Below are 21,786 nucleotides of genomic sequence, written 5' to 3' on the forward strand. Positions count from 1 at the left end.
CTGAGTGGGTGGGTAAGCAGGGGTGGGCAGAGGGTGTAGGTGAGGAGTAATGGGCAGGGGAAGTTATGGTGGTGCGAGGGGCAGTTAGAGGGAGGGATGAGTAGAAGGAGGGGTGGATAGGGGAGGGGCAGGGTGAGTAGGGGAGGGGTGATTAGAGGGTGAGAGATGGGTAGAGGTAGGAACAGGTTGAGGGGAGAGGCAGTAGAGGGGCGTGTATAGGATGGGGTGGGTAGAGGCAGAGCGAGTGGAGTGAGGGGTGAGTAGAGGTTGGGTAAAGGACTGGTCAGGTAGAGGGATGGTGGGTCGAGGGTGAATAGAGGCCTAGAGCCTGAGGAGTGAGCAGGAAATGCTGAGTCCTGATGCAGGCCAAAATGGACACAGCCTGTGAATGCTGACTACATCTCCACAGGGACCAAATATGTTTCCCTCAGGTCAAGCAAAGGGTGAACTTGAGCTACCTACTCCTGACCTGTAACATTATCCTCCTAAAGTTATATCCTAAAGTGTAACATTACATATGTTGAAAGAAGAGAAAACATGCAGATGTTGTTGAAAATTTTCAATAAATATTTAGTTCGGCCCTCAACTTAGTCCAAGTTTTTAATTTTGGCCCTCCGTGAATTTGAGTTTGACACCCCTGCTCTGACTATTCAAGGTTTTCTTTCTAAGAAGCAATTGATTTATGTATATTTATAAGAATTTAGTGCAGTGATGTAAAACTAGTTGTCTGTCGTTTAATAAGTAATGGAAAGGATTTAATGGCAATTGCAACTTTGAAAATTATTGGCAATGCTTTGTGCTTGTTCACATTCATTGCATACCATGAAGCTTTCTCCTTCTTAGTACTTCACTGTGAGGGAGTGATAATCAGGTTTTATAGATGTTGCAGTAGGCAGGAGTGCTTTTCTGCTGGCCAGCGCTTCATGTTAGAACAAAGACGATGTGCAGTTTACCAGAGGTGGTGGTGTTGTCTTGGGGAAAAATTCTGGTGTGTTTGTTGCATTCACTTGTTTATTTCAGTGATTTGTAAAAAAAAATAAAGATGACCCTCTATGTTAAAAAGTATTTCTGATCTAAACTTTTGAATTTAGAATATCTAGTATACATTATGAATGATGATGGACCTTCAGCTAGAATAAACACTTAATGTGTTTCCTCAAAAATATCTATTTTCTAGTTCTGTAAAGCCTAATGAGAGAAACTGGTAATATTACAGCAACTTTGGAAGCAGTTCTGTACAAAATCTGCTTTTATTATGAATGTCTGCACACAGCTAAGTTAATATTTGAATCTTCTGTTACACCATAGGTAGTGAACATAGTGACTGCTAATCAAGAATGTGTAAATAACATTGCTGAATCACTGGTCCTTTCAAATCTGCTCGTTCTATTGCATTCATTGCCATCCAGTAAGTAAACCATCATTATCAGAAATCAATTAACTGTTTTTAGCTCAGGTTGTGAATACGGTCAGTCCATCTGATGTTGGATTTATCTGATCTCGAAATGTGAATCTTGTGGACCAGGTCATCATTTGTTTCTGCACTTGATGACTTGCCAGAGCATTTCAGGGGGCTGCTGAGAGTTGAGAATTAAGTCATTTATAGATATAATGGTTTGGTCTGTGGGTTGGTATGATCTTGGTTGAGTTACTGAAAGTGGGTTCTTGGGCAGTAATGGTAAAGTCTGACAAGGTCCTGCATCAATTTTATTGTTACTCTAAGAGGGAGGATGCAGCCAGGGTTGGACCTGATAATTCGTTCATTTGCCTGACAGCACCTGTCTTCTGGTTATGCCAGTAAATAATCTGTCCCTTTGAAATTGTAAATATCATGATTCTCCTGTCTCCTTCCTGTCAGTTAGCCAGTGAGAGTGCAGGGCTTGACTTGATATTTGTGCTATACAGAGGTGGGACTCTGTCCTGAATGTTTCCAGCATTTTATGTTTGTATTTCAAGCAATTACAATATTATGCTGGTTATTTAAAAATAAAATGTCAAAGCAGAATCAAGTTGGCTTCAATCTTCAGTCTTGCCTGTAAAGAGACAAGATTTTTTTCAAATAAAGCATTCCCTCTTCAATGTTGTGATGGAAGGATTTTTTAATTTAGTACGATCTCTGAACTGCTTTGAGTACATGAATGATCTTTGAAACTTGGGCAAAAATGTAGATAATTTAGCATGGTGGAATTAATTGTCCCACTCCCATGCAGATTGGCTTACTTCTGATTTTCATTTGCTACCCTGGATCATCTTTGCTGTTCATTCTGCCTTTTCTGCCTGGAAAACAGCACTAGATCATGGGACCTCAACAGAATGCCTGGTTACAGTCTGAGGTTTCCTCTAGGTCTGCTAAGACACATGGTACTGTGTGACTGGCCTGCTCATGTTGTATTTAATCTCGACTCCTGCCTGTGTCTCTGATCATGCTGAACAGCAGCTGAAATATGGAACAGATCAGACATTTTGACACCTGAGTGGAAAATAATTGCAGATGAAATTAATTTAAGAGATTTGGGGCAAAAGGAAAACAAAAGACTGGGAATGGCACTCAATAAACTCATCTTGCCACTTGTGATATAATTGTGGAAATGTATCAAAAAGACAAAAGCTTTCTTTGTACTTTGTTTCCAAATTTTATAGCTCTTTAAAATTTCAATCTGCTTCTTAGGTCGCCTTCTGGTCCTTGAGACGCTCTATGCTTTGACATCAAATACTAAAATAATAAAAGAAGCCATGGGAAAGGGTAAGTTTCATATTGACCCATTGTAGATATCATTGATGTTTAGATTGTGCTGTTCCAATATTTTGAAGCAAAGGAGCCAGTGCACAGTATTCTCAGACTTGTTTACTCTGAAATATCTCCATTCTTTTAAGCAGCAAGCAGTGAATGCAGTTATAATGTTTGCAGTGATAATTACAGATAATAGGAACATAGGAAGTAGGAACAGGAGTAGGCCAAAAATGGCCCATCGAGCCTGCTCCGCCATTCAATACGATCATGGCTGATCTAATTTATGACCTAACTCCACCTACCTGCCTTCTCCCCACATCCCCTAATTCCTCTATCATGTAAAAATTTATCTAACCGAATTTTAAATATGTTTAATGAGGCAGCCTCAACCACTTCCCTGGTTAGAGAATTCCAAACATTCACTACTCTCTGGGAAAAACTATTTTTCCTCATCTCTGTCCTAAATCTACTCCCCCGAATCTTGAGACTGTGTCCTCTCGTTTTAGTTTCCCCGGCCAGCTCAAAAAACCTTCCTACATCTATCCTATCCATACCCTTCATAATCCTATATGTTTCTATAAGATCTCCTCTCATTAATGAATTAGTGATGAAAATAAATCCTTCAAATGTAATCCACATCTATTAAAACTTGGTCAGGTGCAGCTGTGGTTTTCTGGCAGCCTGTATTTCTGAATAGCTTGGTTAACGATGGATGTTATGAAAAGGATTGATGAAGTAACACTTTCCATTCACTGATAATGTTCTCGTGCTTAAAAGGGGTTGATGCTAAATTGTAATGAGTAGAATTTAGAAAGTGCTATGAAGTTTTATGATCAATGTTTCTCATTCAGTTCTTCCTTCACACTTCCCTTTATCAAATATACAGTGTTTGATTGTTCAGAAATTCAGATGGTTTGGGTATGGCTCACTGTCTTTATCAGGTCTTTATGAAGTCGTGTATAATTGGGAGTGTGGGCCAGGTGTGTGGCTGAAGCCAGGAATTGGAGTGCTTTTATGTCAGAGAAACCAAAACACAATGGGTTCTGTCTCCTGTATTTCCTTTACATACTTTGGCTGTTTTCCATTCTCTAAATGAAGAGTTCACTGGAATTTTTTTTTCATAATTTGGAATATTTTTATAACAAAGTAAAACTGGATTAGGCCAATATGAGTTGGGTCAAATCTGAAAAATCTTCCAAATTGGCACTAGCAAATTCTTGAGTCCAGGATTACTGGGATTTTGTATTTGGAAAGATGCATCAGATTTCCAAGCAAAGGAAATGTTTGTGAATGTAGCAAGTTGCCCATGAAAATGAAATAGAGAAAGCTGTTATTAATTGCACAGACCAGGCATTTATGGTAAAATTTCTTTGAGCGCACAAATTCAATAACTTGATTCCTGTGGGAGATTGGCCTATATTCCTTGGAGTTCACAGTGAGTAGATATTTCACTGAGATATAAGGTTCTGAGAGTAAATGTTGACTAGTTGTTTGATCCAACTGGAGAGTCTCAGATGTTATCTTGGTACAAAGGGTTGAACTGAAGGGTTGCAGATGCTCAAGGAAGAGATCAATAATGTTTTGGACACCAAACTTATCGGAGATGCAGGGTTTAGATAGTTGATTAACGGTGAATGCATTGAAAAGTAGAGCTGGTCAAAAAGACGACATGTTTTGGTTTTGTGTGAACCACTAAACTTTTAAAGGCAACTTTGGTTATCATGTTGACATCCAAATGTAAATGTTGCATGAATCATTAAGAAATATCTTAATTTCAGGGGTTTTTATGCTCCTATTGTCATTTCAATTTTGCTTTTTTTTTAAGCACACTTTAGAAGAGTAAACTTAAGTAATCTACTGGTATGTTTTTTCAGGTGCCCTCGTATATCTTCTCGACATGTTTTGTAATTCAACACATCCTCAGGTTCGAGCCCAAACTGCAGAGCTGTTTGCCAAAATGATCACAGATAAACTTGTTGGACCAAAGGTATGCAATTCCTGAAATAGAATCAAATAGTATGCATACCAGAGACCCATTCACCCCTACCAATTTATGCCAGTGTTTTTGCTCCACTCTACTTCCAACTTTCCTCTATCAACATTACCCTACATTTCCTTCCATGTTATGTCCATGATAGTCTCTTCAAATGCATTTTATTTTCCTCATCCATTCCTACTGGCAGCTTTCAGATCCATATTGCTTCCAAAATACCCTTTTAATTTCTTGCTATATTTTACTGAATTCCTCTGTCTTTGCCTTTTTCTGACTTGTCACTGGCACAGGACTCTCACTCCAATGATCCATGTTCAATTTTGACTGAATGATGACTGTGGAGATCATACATTTTTCCTGTAACTCTGGGGATTTCCCCATGCGCTAGACATGCGTGTTGGTAGGTTAAATGGTCGTGGGACCTTGGAGAATTGTTGAGAACATGGAGAGAATAAGAAAAATAGGATTAAAATGAGGGATTATTGTAAATGGTTCGTTTATGATCAGCGTGTACTCAGTGGGTCTGTTTCTATTGTTGTATTTTTTTTTAGCCCTAAACCACAATAACAGGCCATTTCAGCCCATGAATTCATGCTGCCTAATTTACACCCAATAACCTACACCCCCAGTACACTTTTATGAATGGTGGCAGGAAGCCAGAGCCCCCAGGGAAAACCCATGCAGACACTGAGAATGTACAAAATCCCTAGAGGCAGTGTAGGATTTGAACCAAAGTCCCAATTGCTGGTGCTGTAACAGTGTTGTGCTAGCCACAACACCAACCCTTTGACCGTATCTCACTGACCCAAGTTCAAGCTCCATCTTTAAAACATGTGTTTTTGATTTTATGCCAGCCTCTGTTTTTAGATGTTGTTTAACTTTGTCAATTCAATGTTAGTGTAAACATTTCAGTATTTTGTATTCTTTCCCTAAATTAATAAATCTTGGTATTTTACTTTTTAATTACCATATCAAGCTGCAGTGTTGTATTTTGAGATGTGTGCATTGCTCTTAATCAGTGGCTTTCAATCTTTTTCTTTCCACTCGTACCACTTTAAGTAATCCTATGCCATAGGTGCTCTGTGAATAGTAAGTATAGACAGCTGCCCCCATTGGCTGCTCTGCACCCACTGAAATTGTGTTGCAACCACCATACTTGCCGCAGCACTACTTGCATGCACGAGTTCCCACGAGGTGCGGCAGTTAAAAACAGACCTTTGCTGATAGCAGATGCCATTACAAGAAGCTCCTGTTATACATAGTGTTGTTTGAGTTTAGCAGTAAAGCATTGACTCAGGTTACCACTTGTTGTCTGCTTATTCTGTGCAATAATAAACATGGTGTCAGAAGTGGGATCGTGTGCATCCGAAGTCTTCAAGTGAAAACCAACGCCACACTTGCAACTCATTTGTAACTGCACCATAATGGCGGATGGGTTCAGAAGGCCCGACCCGCTTTTGTTTGAGGGAAATGTGGCCAAGAATCGGCACGTATTTGAATGAGAATACATCTTCATCGTGGCAACGCATAGTGATAAGTCTGCCCAAGTGATTACCCTAGTCTTTGAACCCACCGAGTGGGTGTTCTGCATGGTGGCTGCTTAAAAAAAGGACGGACACAAGATCAGGATCTGCATCAACCCAAGAGACCTCAATACAGCTTTAAAATGACCACGCCATCCAATGCTTATTGTGGAGGAAGTTGCCACATAAATGGCCTGCGTTACTGTTTTTTGAGTCTTAGATGCAAAGAATTCCTCTGGCAAATCAAATTTGAATATAAATCATCACTGCTGACCACATTCAGCATGAGTTTTGGTCGATACAGATTCCTGCAAATGTGATTTGAAATCAATTCAACCAGTGAAGTATTTCAAAAGTCAATTAAGCATTTTGTCCCATAATGGTTGATAACATACTCATAGGTGGCAAGGACTTAGAAAAACATGACGCAAATTTTTTAAAAGTACTCCACCGATCCTGGAAGGTAACCTTAAGCTCAACCCCCAGAAGTGCAGATTTTGGCTGAACCAGGTCGGCTATGTAGGCCATGTTTTTACAGAAGGCCTGAAGGCCATTCCTTCAAAGACCAGAGCAAACAGTGAAATGCCAGTACAACAGACGTGACAGTGCGACAACGTTTCCTGGGCATGGTCAACTACCTGAGCAAGTTTATTCCGAACTCCAGTGATCTTACCGCTTCATAAGGCGCCTGTCACACAAAGATGTAGCGCAGTCCTGGCACGAGTAGCAACAAAATTCATTCAGTGCATTGAAAAAGGCATATGTTATGCCCACCTGTTCTGTTGTACTACGACGTACGAAGACCAGTCTTGCTAACCTGTCTGGGTGCAGCATGCTTGTAAGATAGAAAACCTGTAGCCTACGCATCCAGACCACTCACTGACATGGAGACCAGGTACGCCCAAATAGAGAAAGAGTTGTTGCCAGTAGTTTTCACCTGCTCAAAATTCACCAACTACATCTCGTGCTCCAAGAAAATGCAAGATCCAGCAAGCTGAGGAAGAGAACGCATTTGATATAATGACAGTAATGCACATCTCCTCCCGGTTGGAGGAACTGAGACAACACACAGCTGAAGACGCACTTTGAAGACTGTGGGCACTTTTATCAAGGGCGGCTGGCCAGACAAGCATACTACCTGAAATGCAACCCTACTTCCCATTCCGGGATGAATTACACATCAATGACGGAATCATAACGAAGGACCTGAGAGCAGTAGTCCAAAGTTCACTGCAAAGCATCTGCACAGAGGGAACCTGGGTGCAGAAGCAACCAAACGCAGGACTAGAGACAGGGATGACCGAAGACAGACCAGGAGATTCAAGCTTACTCGGTGTGCAACAGCACCAGGCCACACCAGCAGAAAGAGCTGCTGCAGCTCTACCCGGTGCCTAACTTCCCTTGTCAACCGTGGCACTAGACATCTTTGAATGGCACTGTCTGCAGTATTTGGTACTTATCGATTCATACTTTGAATGGTTTGAGATAGACCTTTTACCTGACGTCACATCTTTGGCAGTCATTATTAAGTTGAAGAGGCACTTTTTGGTGCATGGGCACCCCACACTCTGCTATCAGACAATGGCACACAGTTTACCAGTGGAAAATCTCAGACACTTTGCAGCGATATGGGATTTTAACCACATCACTATCAGCCTGGAGAACCCACAGTCAAATGGGTTGGCTGAAAGAGCTGTGAGGAGCGTGAAGCAGCTCATGAAGAAGTCTCTCAGGGAGAAGACTGATGTATTCCTCAATCTGCTGAACCTTAGGAACATCCCTTGCAATGCCACATTGGGCTCTCCTGCACAAAGACTCATGTCCAGGCAGATGTGGACAACCCTGCCAGTGGCAAGGAGGCTCCTGGAGCCCCTGCTAAAGGGCCCACAAGAAATTAAGTCCCAGCTACTAAAGAGGAGGCTAACAGAAAAGGTGCTACGACAGAAACAGCCGACCACTTGAGCCATTAGCAGAAGGGCAAGCCATAAGGTTACGACTGCAAGGACATAGTCAAAAGGAGCTGCCAAGAGCCCAGGTCATACCTGGTAAAATCAGAAGGAAGGGTGTAACCGTCGACACATCCTACCCATAAGGAGGAGACCCCTATCCAGAACCATTCCTGATGAGACTATATACCAGGATCTGGAATGTGAACCTGGGGTAGGGGTAGGCAGATCTCCCTCAGGAACAACCCGTAAAACATATGGCCGCACCCCTGAGACCACGGATGGCACATTCGCTTAGGCTGAAACACTCCAAGCCTCCACTTCCACCAGTGGCTACTACGAAACAAGCGCTGGGCGTATTTGATTCGGTACTAAACTGGAGTGGCTGTTCATTGCTGAACTGTAACTATTGTGGTGTACAGCACCAACATGGATTGAGGTATGTGGGGGGGTTGTTCGAGAAAGGGGATGTTGACAGCCACTCCCATCAGCTGCTCTGCACCCACTGCAATTGCGTTGCAGCCACCGTACTCGCCACAGTGCTACTGCACATGCGCGAGTCCCCATGAGCGCAGCAGTTAAAATTGGAGCTTGGCTAATAGCAGTCACAATTAAGAGAAGTTCGCATTGTACATAGTGTTGTTTGAGTTTAACAGTAAAATGTTGACTAAGGTTACCACTTGTGTTGCCTGCTATTTGGTGCGATAACAAACAGTAAGGGATTATTAAGGTGGTATGTGAGTGGAAAGAAAATGTTTGAAAGCCACTGCTCTGAATAATCCTTTTATTCTTTGTCCTGGGTAAACTTGTACCTCTCACTTTGTTCGTTTTAGATTGGTCACAGTGTTTGAGCTACCGAAAGAAAATAGACACACATGCCGAGAGCACTTCAGTTTATACAAATCTTTATTAGAAATTCTAAAGCTGATATAAAACTACAATATGCAAGCCCTTCCCAACTATACTTATCAACGCCTAGACTGGTCCCAACTGCCAAGGTGAGGCAACGACCGCACACTTGGTTGTCGGGGTGCCGGTAGCAGCTTCTCCACCTCCCCCAACCGGGACGTTGGCTGGACTCTAGCAGTTCTTCTTCTTGCTGAGAGATGTTGCCACTTCTTGGAGAGTCTCAGCAGCGGGACCATGGCTTATATTTCCCAAAAACTACTTACTCAAGCACTTATTTCCAGCACAGAAAGAAAGATAAGCGAGCAAGCTAGCATGCCTAGGCTTCTATCGAATAACACAACTTTCAGCTTATCACTTTGAATACAATGGTTTATTTTGCATCAAGGTTAGGTCTCTGCCAGAAAGACTTTGACCAAAACAAGCAGGAAGATTAAATGTTCTTGGTGCACAGATGACTTTTTGTCAGATAACTGCATCTCTGGGCCCCATGGTGGAATTTAGCTTATGTCTGCTGAGACTCAAGCAGGTTACTGATTCTCAGCCTTGCAGGAGCAAAAACCATGGTTTGAAGCTGAAGCAAAAAGTATGGTTTAAATTCTCCAATACATTCCTATACCTCATTGAGATTATTTTTGCCACATAGCAATCAGTCAACTTATTTCTTCTCAAGTTGCAGCATCCTATAATTTGAAGACATGGTCATATGGCACGGACACAGGGTCTTCAACCCATCAAGCCTTTTCCAATCATTGAACGCAAATTCGACATTAACCTCTTTTACTTTTTTTAACATGTATATCAGCTCTCCCCAGGTTTCACCATACTCTCACATCTTGGGAGCAATTTACAGTGCTCAGTTAACTTCACAAAGCAGCAGATCTTAGGGATGTGGGAGAAAATCCATGTGGTCACAGGGAAAAAGTTCAAACTCCGCACAGTACCCAAGGTCAAGATTAAATCCAAGTCGCTGAAGAAACAGATTTACAATTTGTGTTGTTTCTATAAACATGAACTGCTTTGTGGGTCATCAGAAGGATGGATGCTGAAAGATGCTTTTTAAATGGGATAGTGTAGCAAAATGCTACTGCAGAGCAAGAGAAGAATGACACACATGTGGGTGTAAATGAAGTCGACTGATTTATTGAAAAAAAAGTGTGAAAAAACAGAGCTCAATAAACATAAAATACAGGAAGAGAAAGTTACAGAGAAGAGACAGAAGATGGAACCCAAAAGAGAAAAAGTAAGAATAACAGAGAAAAGGGAAGAAGGAAAATTACTGGAGAAGGCAGCCTTACCTGCACGTCGGAGCAGAGAGCCACCTTGGAGAGCAGCGGCCGATCTCCGATGTTGGTGAGTCCCCAGAGCGGTGTCCTCCCGACCGGCGGACTTCAAAAATGGCTCTCAGAGCCAAGAAGAGGTGCGCATGCGCAGTGTGCAAGTAAAAGAAAAGGTTAACGCCGGTGGGAGGGGGACTCAGCTGCGGAGCGGCCAGCTGAGAGACGCCCGGTATTGGGGCGTTCGGCTGGGAGAAGTAAGCAAGAAAGAAGAAAAGAGTGGTGAGAAAGAGAATGAAGGGCTGGAAGAGGGTGAGCGGCAACAGGGCGACTGGCAGGGGGATGAACTGCGGCAGGAGGCCCAGCCGCGATACAGAAGCAGCTCACCAGAGAAGGATGAAGATACACAGACATAGATACAGGCACAGAAGAAGAGGAGGAAAAAGACCAAGAATTTCAAAGGAAAGAAGGTGAAATAGAAGGACAAAATTTAGATAAAGCCTTTTTTGAAGAACAAATGTGGTCATTAAAAGAATGGCTATCATTAGAATTTAGTTCAATCAAAAGAAAAATGAAAAGAGCTGAAGACAGAATGCAAAGCTTAGAGTTGGTCATGATTGAAATAGGGAAAAGAGTAAAAAAATGTTGAGGAACGAGAAGCTGCTGTATAAATAGAGATAAATGATTTAAGAGGGAAGTTGGAAGAGACCGAAAAAAAATAGAGACACAAGATTTATTGTCACAAAAAATTGATGTATTGGAAAACTACAGTAGGCGAAACAACATAAAAATATTATGCCTGAAAGAAGGCAAAGAAGGGTCAGATATGAAGGAATTTATAAAAGGATGGATCCCGAAGGTGCTGGGAACGACAAATTCACATGAAGAAATAGAAATCAAAAGGGCACATAGAGCTCTAGTATATAGCCACCACATCAAAAACTGAGATCCATATTGGTAAAATTTATAAGATACATGACAAGAGAAAACATACTGGAGCAGGCAAGAAAGAAGGTTAGAGAAGACAATAAGCCGTTGGAATATAAGGGACAAAAAATATTTTTTGCTTGAGCTTCGAACTTTTAACGAAGAGGTAGGGATTCAACATGGCGAAAACAATCTTATGGAAGAAAGGGTATAACTTTATATTAAGACATCCAGCAGTACTCAAAGTATTCATTCCTGGGGAACGGAATAGACTGTTCTCGGACCCAAAGAAAGCCCAAGCATTTGCTGAACATTTGCAGGACCGGAGAAGAGAGTAGGAGGAGTGACAAGAAGGATGACCGGCAAGAAAATATACAAAAATATGTAAAAATATAAAGTAAAGATAATGTATATATAAAGATTTAAAGATGGATAAGAGAAAGGGAAGAAGGGAAAAAAGAGAGAGAGCTTTGTTATAAGTATATGAAAATAGTGTTCTCTGGGGGGGGGAGAATAATGGTCACTGCAAAATCGGTTGACGCTTGCGAGTAAGTTCACGAACTGAATGGAAAGGGGAGTTGTGGTTGCCATCAAGGGACAAGGGGCAATCCAAGGAAGGGAGGTTCATTTGGGGTTAAAAGGTTATTGCTTATGGGGATTGTTGGGGTATTTCCTGTCTTAAGTGCGTTGTCATATATTGAGATTAAAAAGGAAAACTTAAAAAACAGTAATGGAAAAAAGGGATGGAGGTGGTGAAGAGGCGGAAAAGAAGTGAAAATAAAGATATAAGGTGGCCACATTGGACTATATGACTATAAACATTAATGGAATATATAACCAAGTTTAAGTGTATCCCATTGGAAAAAAAAATCACATATAATTTAAAAGACAAAATTACAATGTTTGAAAAAACCAGGGAACTATATATGGAACATAATAGAAAGAGCAGGCCTCAGACCACCACCACCTAAAATGATAAGAAGATAAACACGATCAGATTTAATGTGAATAAGTAGATGATGCGTCTTTTTTGTTTGTATTCCTTTTGTATAAAGAAATTGTTTTATTGGAGGGGGGTGAGAAATCAGGGATGGGGGAAAAAAAAAGAAAATGTCACTGAATATTTAGAAATGCATCTGTAAGTATATTGGTTGATATGGTTCATAGTGCGATAAATAAAGAAATACAAAAAAAAACTGATTTATTGATCTCCTCAACCCTGCTTTTTTGACCCAGCTTCCTGCCACTGCGGGCATATGTGACCTCAACAGTGAGTTGGCCTTTGGCTATGGTTTCTGCTGTGCAGGCTCCTGGCTAGTGAAGGCCATTTCTGCGCTAACCGTGCTGGTGTGCCATTTTGAGTGCTGGTTCGCTTGCCAAGTAGTGGGCTGCTACCATATTCAATAATAGAAACAGGAGAAGGAGAGTAATTTAAAACCGAGACATGAATGTGTTTTATTATTATGCATGTCATGGGAGAAGTGTATTTAGATTTATTTGGAGAATTAGGCAGGAAAGTGGCTGAAGTACATGATCTTCCTCGATGGCACAGCATGGGTGGAATGGTAAAGACTACCACCTGTTTGGTGTTGACGTTGTGAATTTTATTAGCTCCTAGTTGCCTTTGATGACGCGTGAGGGTGCAGTTTTTCCACAATTATTTTGAATTGTACTTCTACAGCACACTGTCTTGGTCTCTGGGTGCAGATAAATTGTAATCCTCAGGATTTTTCCCAGTAACTTCCCAAACATAGATGCTGATAATTATCTGTCTTCTCCCCAGTCCCTTTTGTGAATAAAGGTCCCAGTCATTTGGCAGGCATTTCTTGTGAAAATGTCACAAATGCCTCACATAACAGCCTGGGATTTATCCATCTGTAAGCCTACAAAGACATCTTACTGTTTTCAAAGATTGCTTCTGGAATCCAATTTCCTGAATTTTCCATCCACATTTCCTTGGTGAATTCACAAATAGAATTCATTTGGAGACTTGCCTATCTCCTCTGGTTCGATTCTCGGCCACAATATTTTCTGACCCATATATTCCTGCCAAAAAAAATATATACTAAGCCCTCCCTACCCCATAACCCTCTATTTTCCTTCCACCAATGTGTCTGTCTGAGTTTTTTTTAAAATGCCCCTAATGTTTCAGCCTCCACCACCATACCCGCCAAGACATTCAAGGCACCCACAACTCTCTGGGTGTGTATATATTTTTTAAAATTTACCCCTGATCTCTCCCCTAAACTTCCCTCCCTTAACCTTGTATATATGTGTTTGCTGATTCTGCCCTGGGAAGATGGTGCTGGCTGTCCACCCTATCTATGCCTCTCATAATCTTATAGACCCTATCAAGTCTCCTCTCATCCTTCTACACTTGAAAGTGAAAAGGCCCAGCTCTGTTAACCTTCCCTCATATGACATTTCGTAATCCAGGTAGCATCCTGGTAATTCTCCTCTGCTCCCTCTCCAGAGCTTCCACATCATTCCTACAATGAGGTGATCAGAAATGAACACAATACTCTAAGTGTGGTCTTACCAGAGATTTGTAGAGCTGTAACATGACCTCTACTCCTGAAGTCAATCCCCCTATTAATGAAGCCCAGCATCCCATAGACCTTCTTAACTATCCTATCAACCTGCCCAATTCTGCATCCTGTCTATATCCTCTTGTAATCTTCGACAGCCCTCAGATCCATCCACAACTCCTCCAACCTCCATGTCGTCTGCAAGCTTACTGACCCATCCTTCCGCCTCTTCACCCAGGTTATTTTTAAAAATCACCAAGAGCAGAGGTCCCAGAACAGATCCCTGTGGTACTCCACTAGTCACCGACCTCCAGACAGAATACTTCTACTACTACTACTCTCTCCCTTCTTCCTACAAGCCAATTTTTTATCCACACAGCCAAGGTTCCATTGATCCCGTGCCTCATGACTTTCAGGATGAGTCTCTCGTAGAGGACCTTCTCAAATGCTTTACCCTCATCAATTTCTTTAGTTACTTACTCAAACAAACTCAATTAGACTCATGAGGCATGGCCTTCCCTTCACAATGCCATGCTGATTATCCTTGAATAGACTAATTCTCTAAATGCTCATAGATCCTATCCTAAAAAATCCTCTCCAATAGTTTGCCTACAACTGATGTAAGACTCACTGGTCTATAATTCTCAGGATTTTCCCTATTATGATTCTTAAACAAGGGGACCTCATTTGCCATTCTCGAATCCTCCGTCATTTCCCCTGTGGCCAAAGAGGACTCGATGATCATAGCTGCTGCCTCAGCTATCTCCTCCCTCACTTCCCACAGCAATCTGAGTTATATAATGTCTGGCCCTGGGGACTTATCAATCTTGATGTTTTTAAGAAGATGCAACACTTCCGCTTCCTTAATCTCCACATGGTCCAGCATACAGGCCTGTTCAATTTTCACCACACTGATCATGGTCCTTTTCTCTTGTGAATACTCATTTAGGAGCTCCCCAATCACCTCTGCCTCCAGGCACATGTTGCCTCCTCTATCCTTTAGTGGCCCACCTTCATTCTTGTCATCCTTCTGTTTTTCACATACGCATAGAACGCCTTGGGGTTCTCCTAAATTCTACATGTCAAGGCCTTCTCATGCCTCCTTCATGCTCTCCTATCTCTTCTTAAGCTCCTTCCTGGCAACCATTAGAAGTTATACCAAAAGATTTACCATGTGAGCCTTTGGTTCCCATTGAGCCTCATTCTTTCCGCAGTCACCATCTTACTCTGGATATACCCAAAGTGGTTTGGTATCTAACTGTATTTTCACACAGCTGACTGAGGATGGCTGGATCAGGTTGCAGGTTCTGATGGCTTATGGGAATTGAGACTGCAGATTGGAGGTTCAGTGGAAAGCTGGGAGTTGGTTACTGGGGTTTGAGCTTGTACTTAGCATTCGCAGGGCACTGAGGAAGGAAAGGGATAAAGTCACAACGGTGGCTGGTTGCTGCAGTGGTTATGAAGACAGTGACATGATCCTCAACGAGCCACTGACTCAAAAAGACTTTCTTCCTTTCTCCTTTTTTGTTAGATGTAGTCTTTCATTGCATCTGTGTACATATGACAATAATAAATGCTGACTAATAAATAATGGTGAATAAATAATGCATATTTTTAATTTGGCACGTTTTGACATGCCACATTCAAAGTTCTGAATGTGAATCTTGGATCCTTGTATTCCTGCAGAATCTATGAAACTTTGCTATGTTTGTGCATAGGTACAGAATAATATAGCATAGGCACAAGCTTTGTGCCAAGTGTAAGATAAAACTGCTTGTGTCTGATATATATCCCTCTGTTCCCTGCATACTCGTGTCTATTTAGAAGCCTCAAACGCTTCCACAACTATTCCTGGCAGCCCATTCTAGGCACCTACCACTCTCTTAAAAAAATATATATATATTTTGCCCCACCTATCTCTTTTAAACTCCTTTCTCTCCCCGCCCCCCATCCCCACCACCTTTTGACAGTTTTACCCTGGGAGAAAGGTTCTGACAGTCTACTCTCTTAATACCTCTCACTTTTGTAAAGTTTTAACAGGTTGCTCCTCAGTTTCTGAACCACCTTGTGCAACTGCTCATAACCTCTAATCCAGGCAGCATCATAGTAAATCTTTTGGTATAATTTCTAATACCTCTGGGGCTTCTACTCAATATCCTATTCAATGAAGCCAAGCATACCAGATGCTGCCTTTACCACCCTATCTTCTGCCTGGCCAATTTCAAAGATCTATGAACTTGGGCCCTTAGATCCCTCTGCAGATCAATGATTTTAAGGGCTTTGCCTTTAACTGAATACTTGTCCCTTGCCTTTGACCTCCAAAGTGCAATACTCATGCTATCTGCCATTTCTCTGCTCTTATTTGTAACTTCTATATATTTTTTTTATTTTGTGATAGGCCTTTACACTGTCCACAGCTCCACCAATCTTAGGCCAAGATATTTTGCTCCTCAAATCTTGTTAAATTCGTTTTTAAAAAATATTAACCTAGGAAAATGTTTTGGAATTTTATTATATTGTGAGTGTAAAGTGATCTCTTCAGTAAATATTTATCTGGAACAGTGTAGCTTTGCACATTTATTTCTTAAGACTTACAACATTTTGCTAGCTACTGTTCCAAACTCGCCCTCCTTGAAATCCTTATTTTTGGCTCTCATCATTAAAGCATTTATTAGTTTGATCTTTAGATGGAGAAACTATCCAGTTTTTCACATTTTGCCAGAGCTCTTGATTATTATGTGGATTGAAAACTGGCCCTGTTCACTTCCAAAGTGTGCAAGAATTTGAGCTTCAAGCACTTGGAGAGAGAGCAAACATTTATTTTTCCATTGCTGCTTTGCCTTTACTTTTTTTAAAACTTTATTTTCTGGAGTTACATTTGGTTCTTTTGAGAGTGCAGTTTCATCCAAGTTCCTACCAACAAACTCTTTAGAGTTACCCAGCAAAACTTCACTGCAGTTACATTTGTGGAAAGCAATTGATCTTTAATGAACAATTTAGAGGAAGAAAATATGAGCGATTGGTTATTCAAGGAATCATTTGTTTACTAATAATAAAGATGTACAGTTCAGTATTCAGTTTGATCTCTTCTCAAATGCTGCTTCACATGCTGTAAGCAGACCTCTCACCCAGACATGGATTGGTGCCCTACGTAGCCCATTGGAAATGCTTTCCCAGCAGGCAAACTCCTTTAAGGAATGCTGTTGGGAAGTGGATTGTTGTGGAATTGTCAATTGAGTGTTTGTCATTTCAATTATCTAACTATTTAGTACTCAAAGCATTTCACTAACCTATTTTTCAAACTTAGGTGAGGATAACTTTCACCAAATTTCTACCGGGTGTCTTCATGGATGCCATGAGGGACAATCCTGAAGCATCTGTGCACATATTTGAGGGGACACATGAAAACCCAGAACTAATATGGAATGACAACTCTCGGGAGCGAGTATCTACAATTATTCGAGAAATGATGCTCGAGTGCGTAAGCTAATGGTGACATTGCATTTCTAAAGTTATGAAATGATCAAACTTCTATAGTAGATTTTTATGTGTGAGCCTCTAGCTTGTATTAAATAACAACTGGCAAAGCTTCCTGTAACTTCCCATTTTATGTTCAGAATTGATGTTCCTAAAGTGTAATATATATTGAATTGCCACTCCAAATATTGCCAGTGATTTGGAAAAATATTTACTCTCAACTGTATGGTTTTTTAAAAAAGAGAAATTGATAATTTAATTACAGGAGGTGGTTGTTCCTCACAGGGACCCTGTTTCCTGTTGAATAAAATCATGGCTGACCTGGATCCCAACTGCTCACCTGCTGTGAACCTTTACGCTAATCACCGTAGCTACCAAAATACAAATGCCTCAGATTTTGTAAAATTAAATAGGAGAGGCTTCCCCACTTCTGTCAACTTTTGTAGGTTTTCCAAACTTTTTCTTGAAAGCTTGCCTCTGGTCTTAACATTGTGTTCCTTGTCCTAGATTTGCCCATCAATGTGAAATAGAACATGGAACATTGCATGCTCTTTGGCCCACCATGTTGTGCTGACCTACATAAATTTACTCCGTAACAATCTAATCTTTCCTTCCTCACGCCCTTAACCCTCTCTTTCTTGCATTTATCAGCCAATCTAAGAGTCTTTTAAATGTTCCTGATGTACCAGCCTTCACCACCACCTTTGGCAATGCATTCCTGGCACCCACCGTTCTCTTGGGGGTGGGTGGGGGGAAACTTGCCTCGCATATCTCCCCAAAACTTTCTTCCACTCACCTTAAACAGATGTCCTCTGGCGTTTGCAATTGTCACCTCAGGAAAATCTTTACTGCTTTCAGTTCCTTTCACATTCCAAAACTAAATTATTGTTTAAGACTCAGGGATTTGAGTAATTTTGTAATTTAACTCTTGTCCTTGATCACATTCTGGGTAAATCTACACTTTCAAAATCTACATTCCCTAAGTCACCCTACCATTTCATTCATATGATGCATAGAATTTTGAATAGAACTTCTGGCAGTATTTTGTGTAGTAACAAATCTTTCTTTCCTTTAAATTCTACTCCAGCTAAAGCCTATGATTAGTTTTCACATCGTCCTACATATACGATTGCAATATAGGTGCATGCGGTCAAGTCTTTCCCAAAATTTGAAAGCTATCTTTGTTACCTGGTGTCCTTCTTTTAATATTATATAATCTCCCTCTGAATTATATTCAAGAGAAAATATCAATAAACATGCCAATACCTTCACAGCTCTTGATCTTTTGTTTTTCTTCATTTTTTAAAGATTAACATATGTCTTCCCTTTTATTTTAATTCCATAAAAAGCAAATGCCTTCTGACCAGTGACATGTCGATAGTTGTTTGATCTATTCAGTCACTTAGTCAACTTTAAGCACAGAATTGACGGTGTTACATGGGGCACAAGACTGTGGGTGAAAAAAGAATTTCAAAGGCAAGCAAGAGGCAAGGGTTTGAATTAGCTGGAGTTGAAATTGTCCTAAGAACAAAAGCAGATCAATAGATTTCAGTAATTCAACAGATGGAATGCAGTACATGTTAATTAAACTGATATTTTAATCTTCATTACAGGCACTACAACCATCAATGTGACAATCCAGATGTAAACTGGAAGGTAAGGAAAGATTGTAGATATCATCTTAGGTTAAAATTGATATGATACATTCACTTGTAACAATGATATTTAGATGGAGTAATCATAATTCTGCTGGATTGTTAAAACCCCATTTGTTTTGGTGATGGTGGGACAGTGATTGTTGCTTATCCAATAAGCTCAATGCTTTGGCCTGATATTCCAGAGGCACAAGGCCAAATCCCATTGGGTTCGCTGTGAACTTTAAATTCAGTTAATAATCTAATCTATTTGTGGCCCTAGAGTTTTGTGATTAACTTGCAGTGCCCTCTAAATGGCTAGCAAGCTACTCCGTTTTACAAAACTGAGATTAAAACATTAACATTCGAAGGCCTCATCATCAACTCCAGACCCAAGATCAAACCACCACCTTGCTAAATTGATGGGTATGTTTCTCCATGTTGTACTCCCGAACAGTGTAAATCAAAAGACTGGTATTTAGCCAGATTGGAAATGTCCTACTTTTTATAAACAGGATTTCAGTGACCAAAATGCTGGAAATCTGAAATTAAAAACACAAAATGCTGGGCAAAGTTCATGAGGTCTGTGTATTTTTTTTTAAAGTTAATGATTTGGATGTTGTAGTACTACCACTATAACTTGTGATCATAACTGTGAAAACAAGTTATTTTGAAGTTGACTGTGCTCTCTGAATACTATGTTAGCTATAAAAGACTTGGTTAAGTTTGGGTCTATTTTATTTCTTGTGATAATGATAATGAGTTTTTTTTCCTGATGATCCTTTTCTAAGAGAGTAATTTCTTGCTCCAATACATCCACCTCCCTCATATATTCTTTCTTCACTATATCCAATTATCTGTCCTCTCCAATATGCTTTGAGGGTATCCCATAGCAGGAATTTATCTGGAGAAGGGGTACAGTTGGCCTCAAAATATGTCTATCTGTGTTATTTTAAAATTACAAAACCGGCTTCTTTAACAGCAACACATTAAGACGCCATCTGTATCCTGCTTATCTGGCATTTCTACTGTTAATCTCAGGGGTGAATGACCTGAGAGAAGTCTTGCCATCTCCTTACTTTCCATGATCCTACCTGTCCATGTGGGCTGAATCCAGGAAAAATTCAATTCTAGAATAGGAGTCATGCTTTTTTTGAGTAGAAGGAATAATCCCTCTCCCTTGGATGTTTCCACCTCCACATGACTATCAAATTCAGCTCCATTATATAGCCATTGGTAACCCTCGCCACCTTTGCTTTAGCTATTTTCTTTGTCGACTTTTCTAAGATAGGATCCGGACAAAAATTAAAATCTTCAATCATGATGTTCTCGTTCCTTCTGCCAATCTTAGGAAAGTGCTCTGTATGAACTTTTCGTCATCAAAGTTGTGGGCCATGATTCTGAATATATCTGACAGTGCACCATTACAAATCTTCCCATTTTGTCTGTGGTCACTTTCTGTACTCTCACTGGAAAACTTCCCTATCAAAATTGCCACCTGCTTTGCGTGCGAGTTGAACGAGGAGGATTCTGTCTGACCCACCCATCCCCTTTTTAGTTTTTAGTGTTCCTGCTCCATTAAATATGTTTCTTGAAGAAAGGCCAGATCCACTCTCATTTTTTTTTAAGGGTGCCAGAACTTCTTTCCTCTGTACCCACTTGTTCAAACTGTTAACATTAAAACTAATGTATTTTGTGCTTAGTCATTGCCCCAGGGATCTCCAGATCCGTGTTTTTTACACCCCCTCCCCCCATACCTTCACTGTCCATGTCCATCCTTGCGCAATCTTATTCCTCCAGCTGTCCGCTCCAGCCTACTGGGCATGCGACATACCCTGAGAAAATAAAACCGAGACAAAGGCCACAAGCCCCCAAAGGGTAAGTAAAAGAAGATTCGACAAAAGGGAGAAAAAGGAAAACAGACAAAGACAACATAAAATACTATACCAAACTTAACCCTCTAACCCTCCCTCCCCTGGCTTCTGGTGACTTTACTCTCTATATCATCACCATTCCCCTCATTTCTAAAAGGTTGTGCATTTTGCAGCCATCTATCTACGACACCTCTCGACCCTCACCCCCTCCTGGACCATTTTCCTTTTCAAAAATTCTCCCGATAGGGGGAGTCACGTGATGGAGTAGTGGCCGGACGGTGAACTCCAGCCCTCTCCAGAAAAGTCGGGAAAAACAAGAGAAAACACAAAGGCACAGAAATAAAAGTTACAGAAAAGTGAGTATAAAGGTGGAAAGAAGATGGCGACAAAAAAAGAAAAATCGAAAGCAACGGCAAGAAGAGAGGAAGAGAAGACAAAGGAGGAAAAAGGTGAAGGCCTTACCTGTCCGAAGAGGCCCGCTGCGGAGAGAGAAACCCGCTCCCTCAGGTCGGTAAATAATGGACTACAAAAATGGCTCGCTGAGCCGAGTAAAAGTGCGCAACCGCGCATGCGCGATACTTCGCGCATGCGCGATGCGAATGAAAAAAAACACACCGACGGGAGGGGGGACCAGCTGGGGAGTCGATCTCCACAGCCGGCAACGACAGCTGCAGAACACCTGCAGCAAGAAGAGACCACAGAAGACAATAGAAACAAGAAAGAAGAGGAGGAAAGGGCAACAAAGAAACAACAGATGGTCAACCCAGAGGAAGAAGAAGAGGAAGAGGATGGTGAAATAGAAGAAGAAAAGATAGGCAAGGTAAAGGATATACTTGCTCTTATTAAAGGATACATGGAGTCATTTAAAGAATGGCAAACACAGGAATTTAAGGATTTAAGAAAAAGAATAAACAACACAGAAGAGAAAATAAATAAAATGGAGATGACCTTAACAGAAATGGGAAAAAAA

The 21,786-nt window shown here is 40.9% G+C and overlaps 1 protein-coding gene across 6 annotated transcripts in view; it reads left to right on the plus strand.

Annotated features, from left to right (window-relative positions):
• The window catches only part of LOC138748554 (dnaJ homolog subfamily C member 13), a 173,059-nt gene that overhangs the window by 125,337 nt on the left and 25,936 nt on the right, over positions 1–21,786 (plus strand). For all 6 annotated transcript variants that reach the window (XM_069908999.1, XM_069908992.1, XM_069908984.1 and 3 more), the window contains 5 exons: positions 1,309–1,408; positions 2,669–2,743; positions 4,606–4,718; positions 17,139–17,308; positions 18,922–18,964. In XM_069908999.1, the coding sequence (XP_069765100.1) occupies positions 1,309–1,408; positions 2,669–2,743; positions 4,606–4,718; positions 17,139–17,308; positions 18,922–18,964 (501 nt within the window). The remainder of the gene's footprint in view (positions 1–1,308; positions 1,409–2,668; positions 2,744–4,605; positions 4,719–17,138; positions 17,309–18,921; positions 18,965–21,786) is intronic.

This window comes from Narcine bancroftii, chromosome 1 (assembly GCF_036971445.1).
Source record: "Narcine bancroftii isolate sNarBan1 chromosome 1, sNarBan1.hap1, whole genome shotgun sequence".
Lineage (NCBI taxonomy): Eukaryota > Metazoa > Chordata > Chondrichthyes > Torpediniformes > Narcinidae > Narcine > Narcine bancroftii.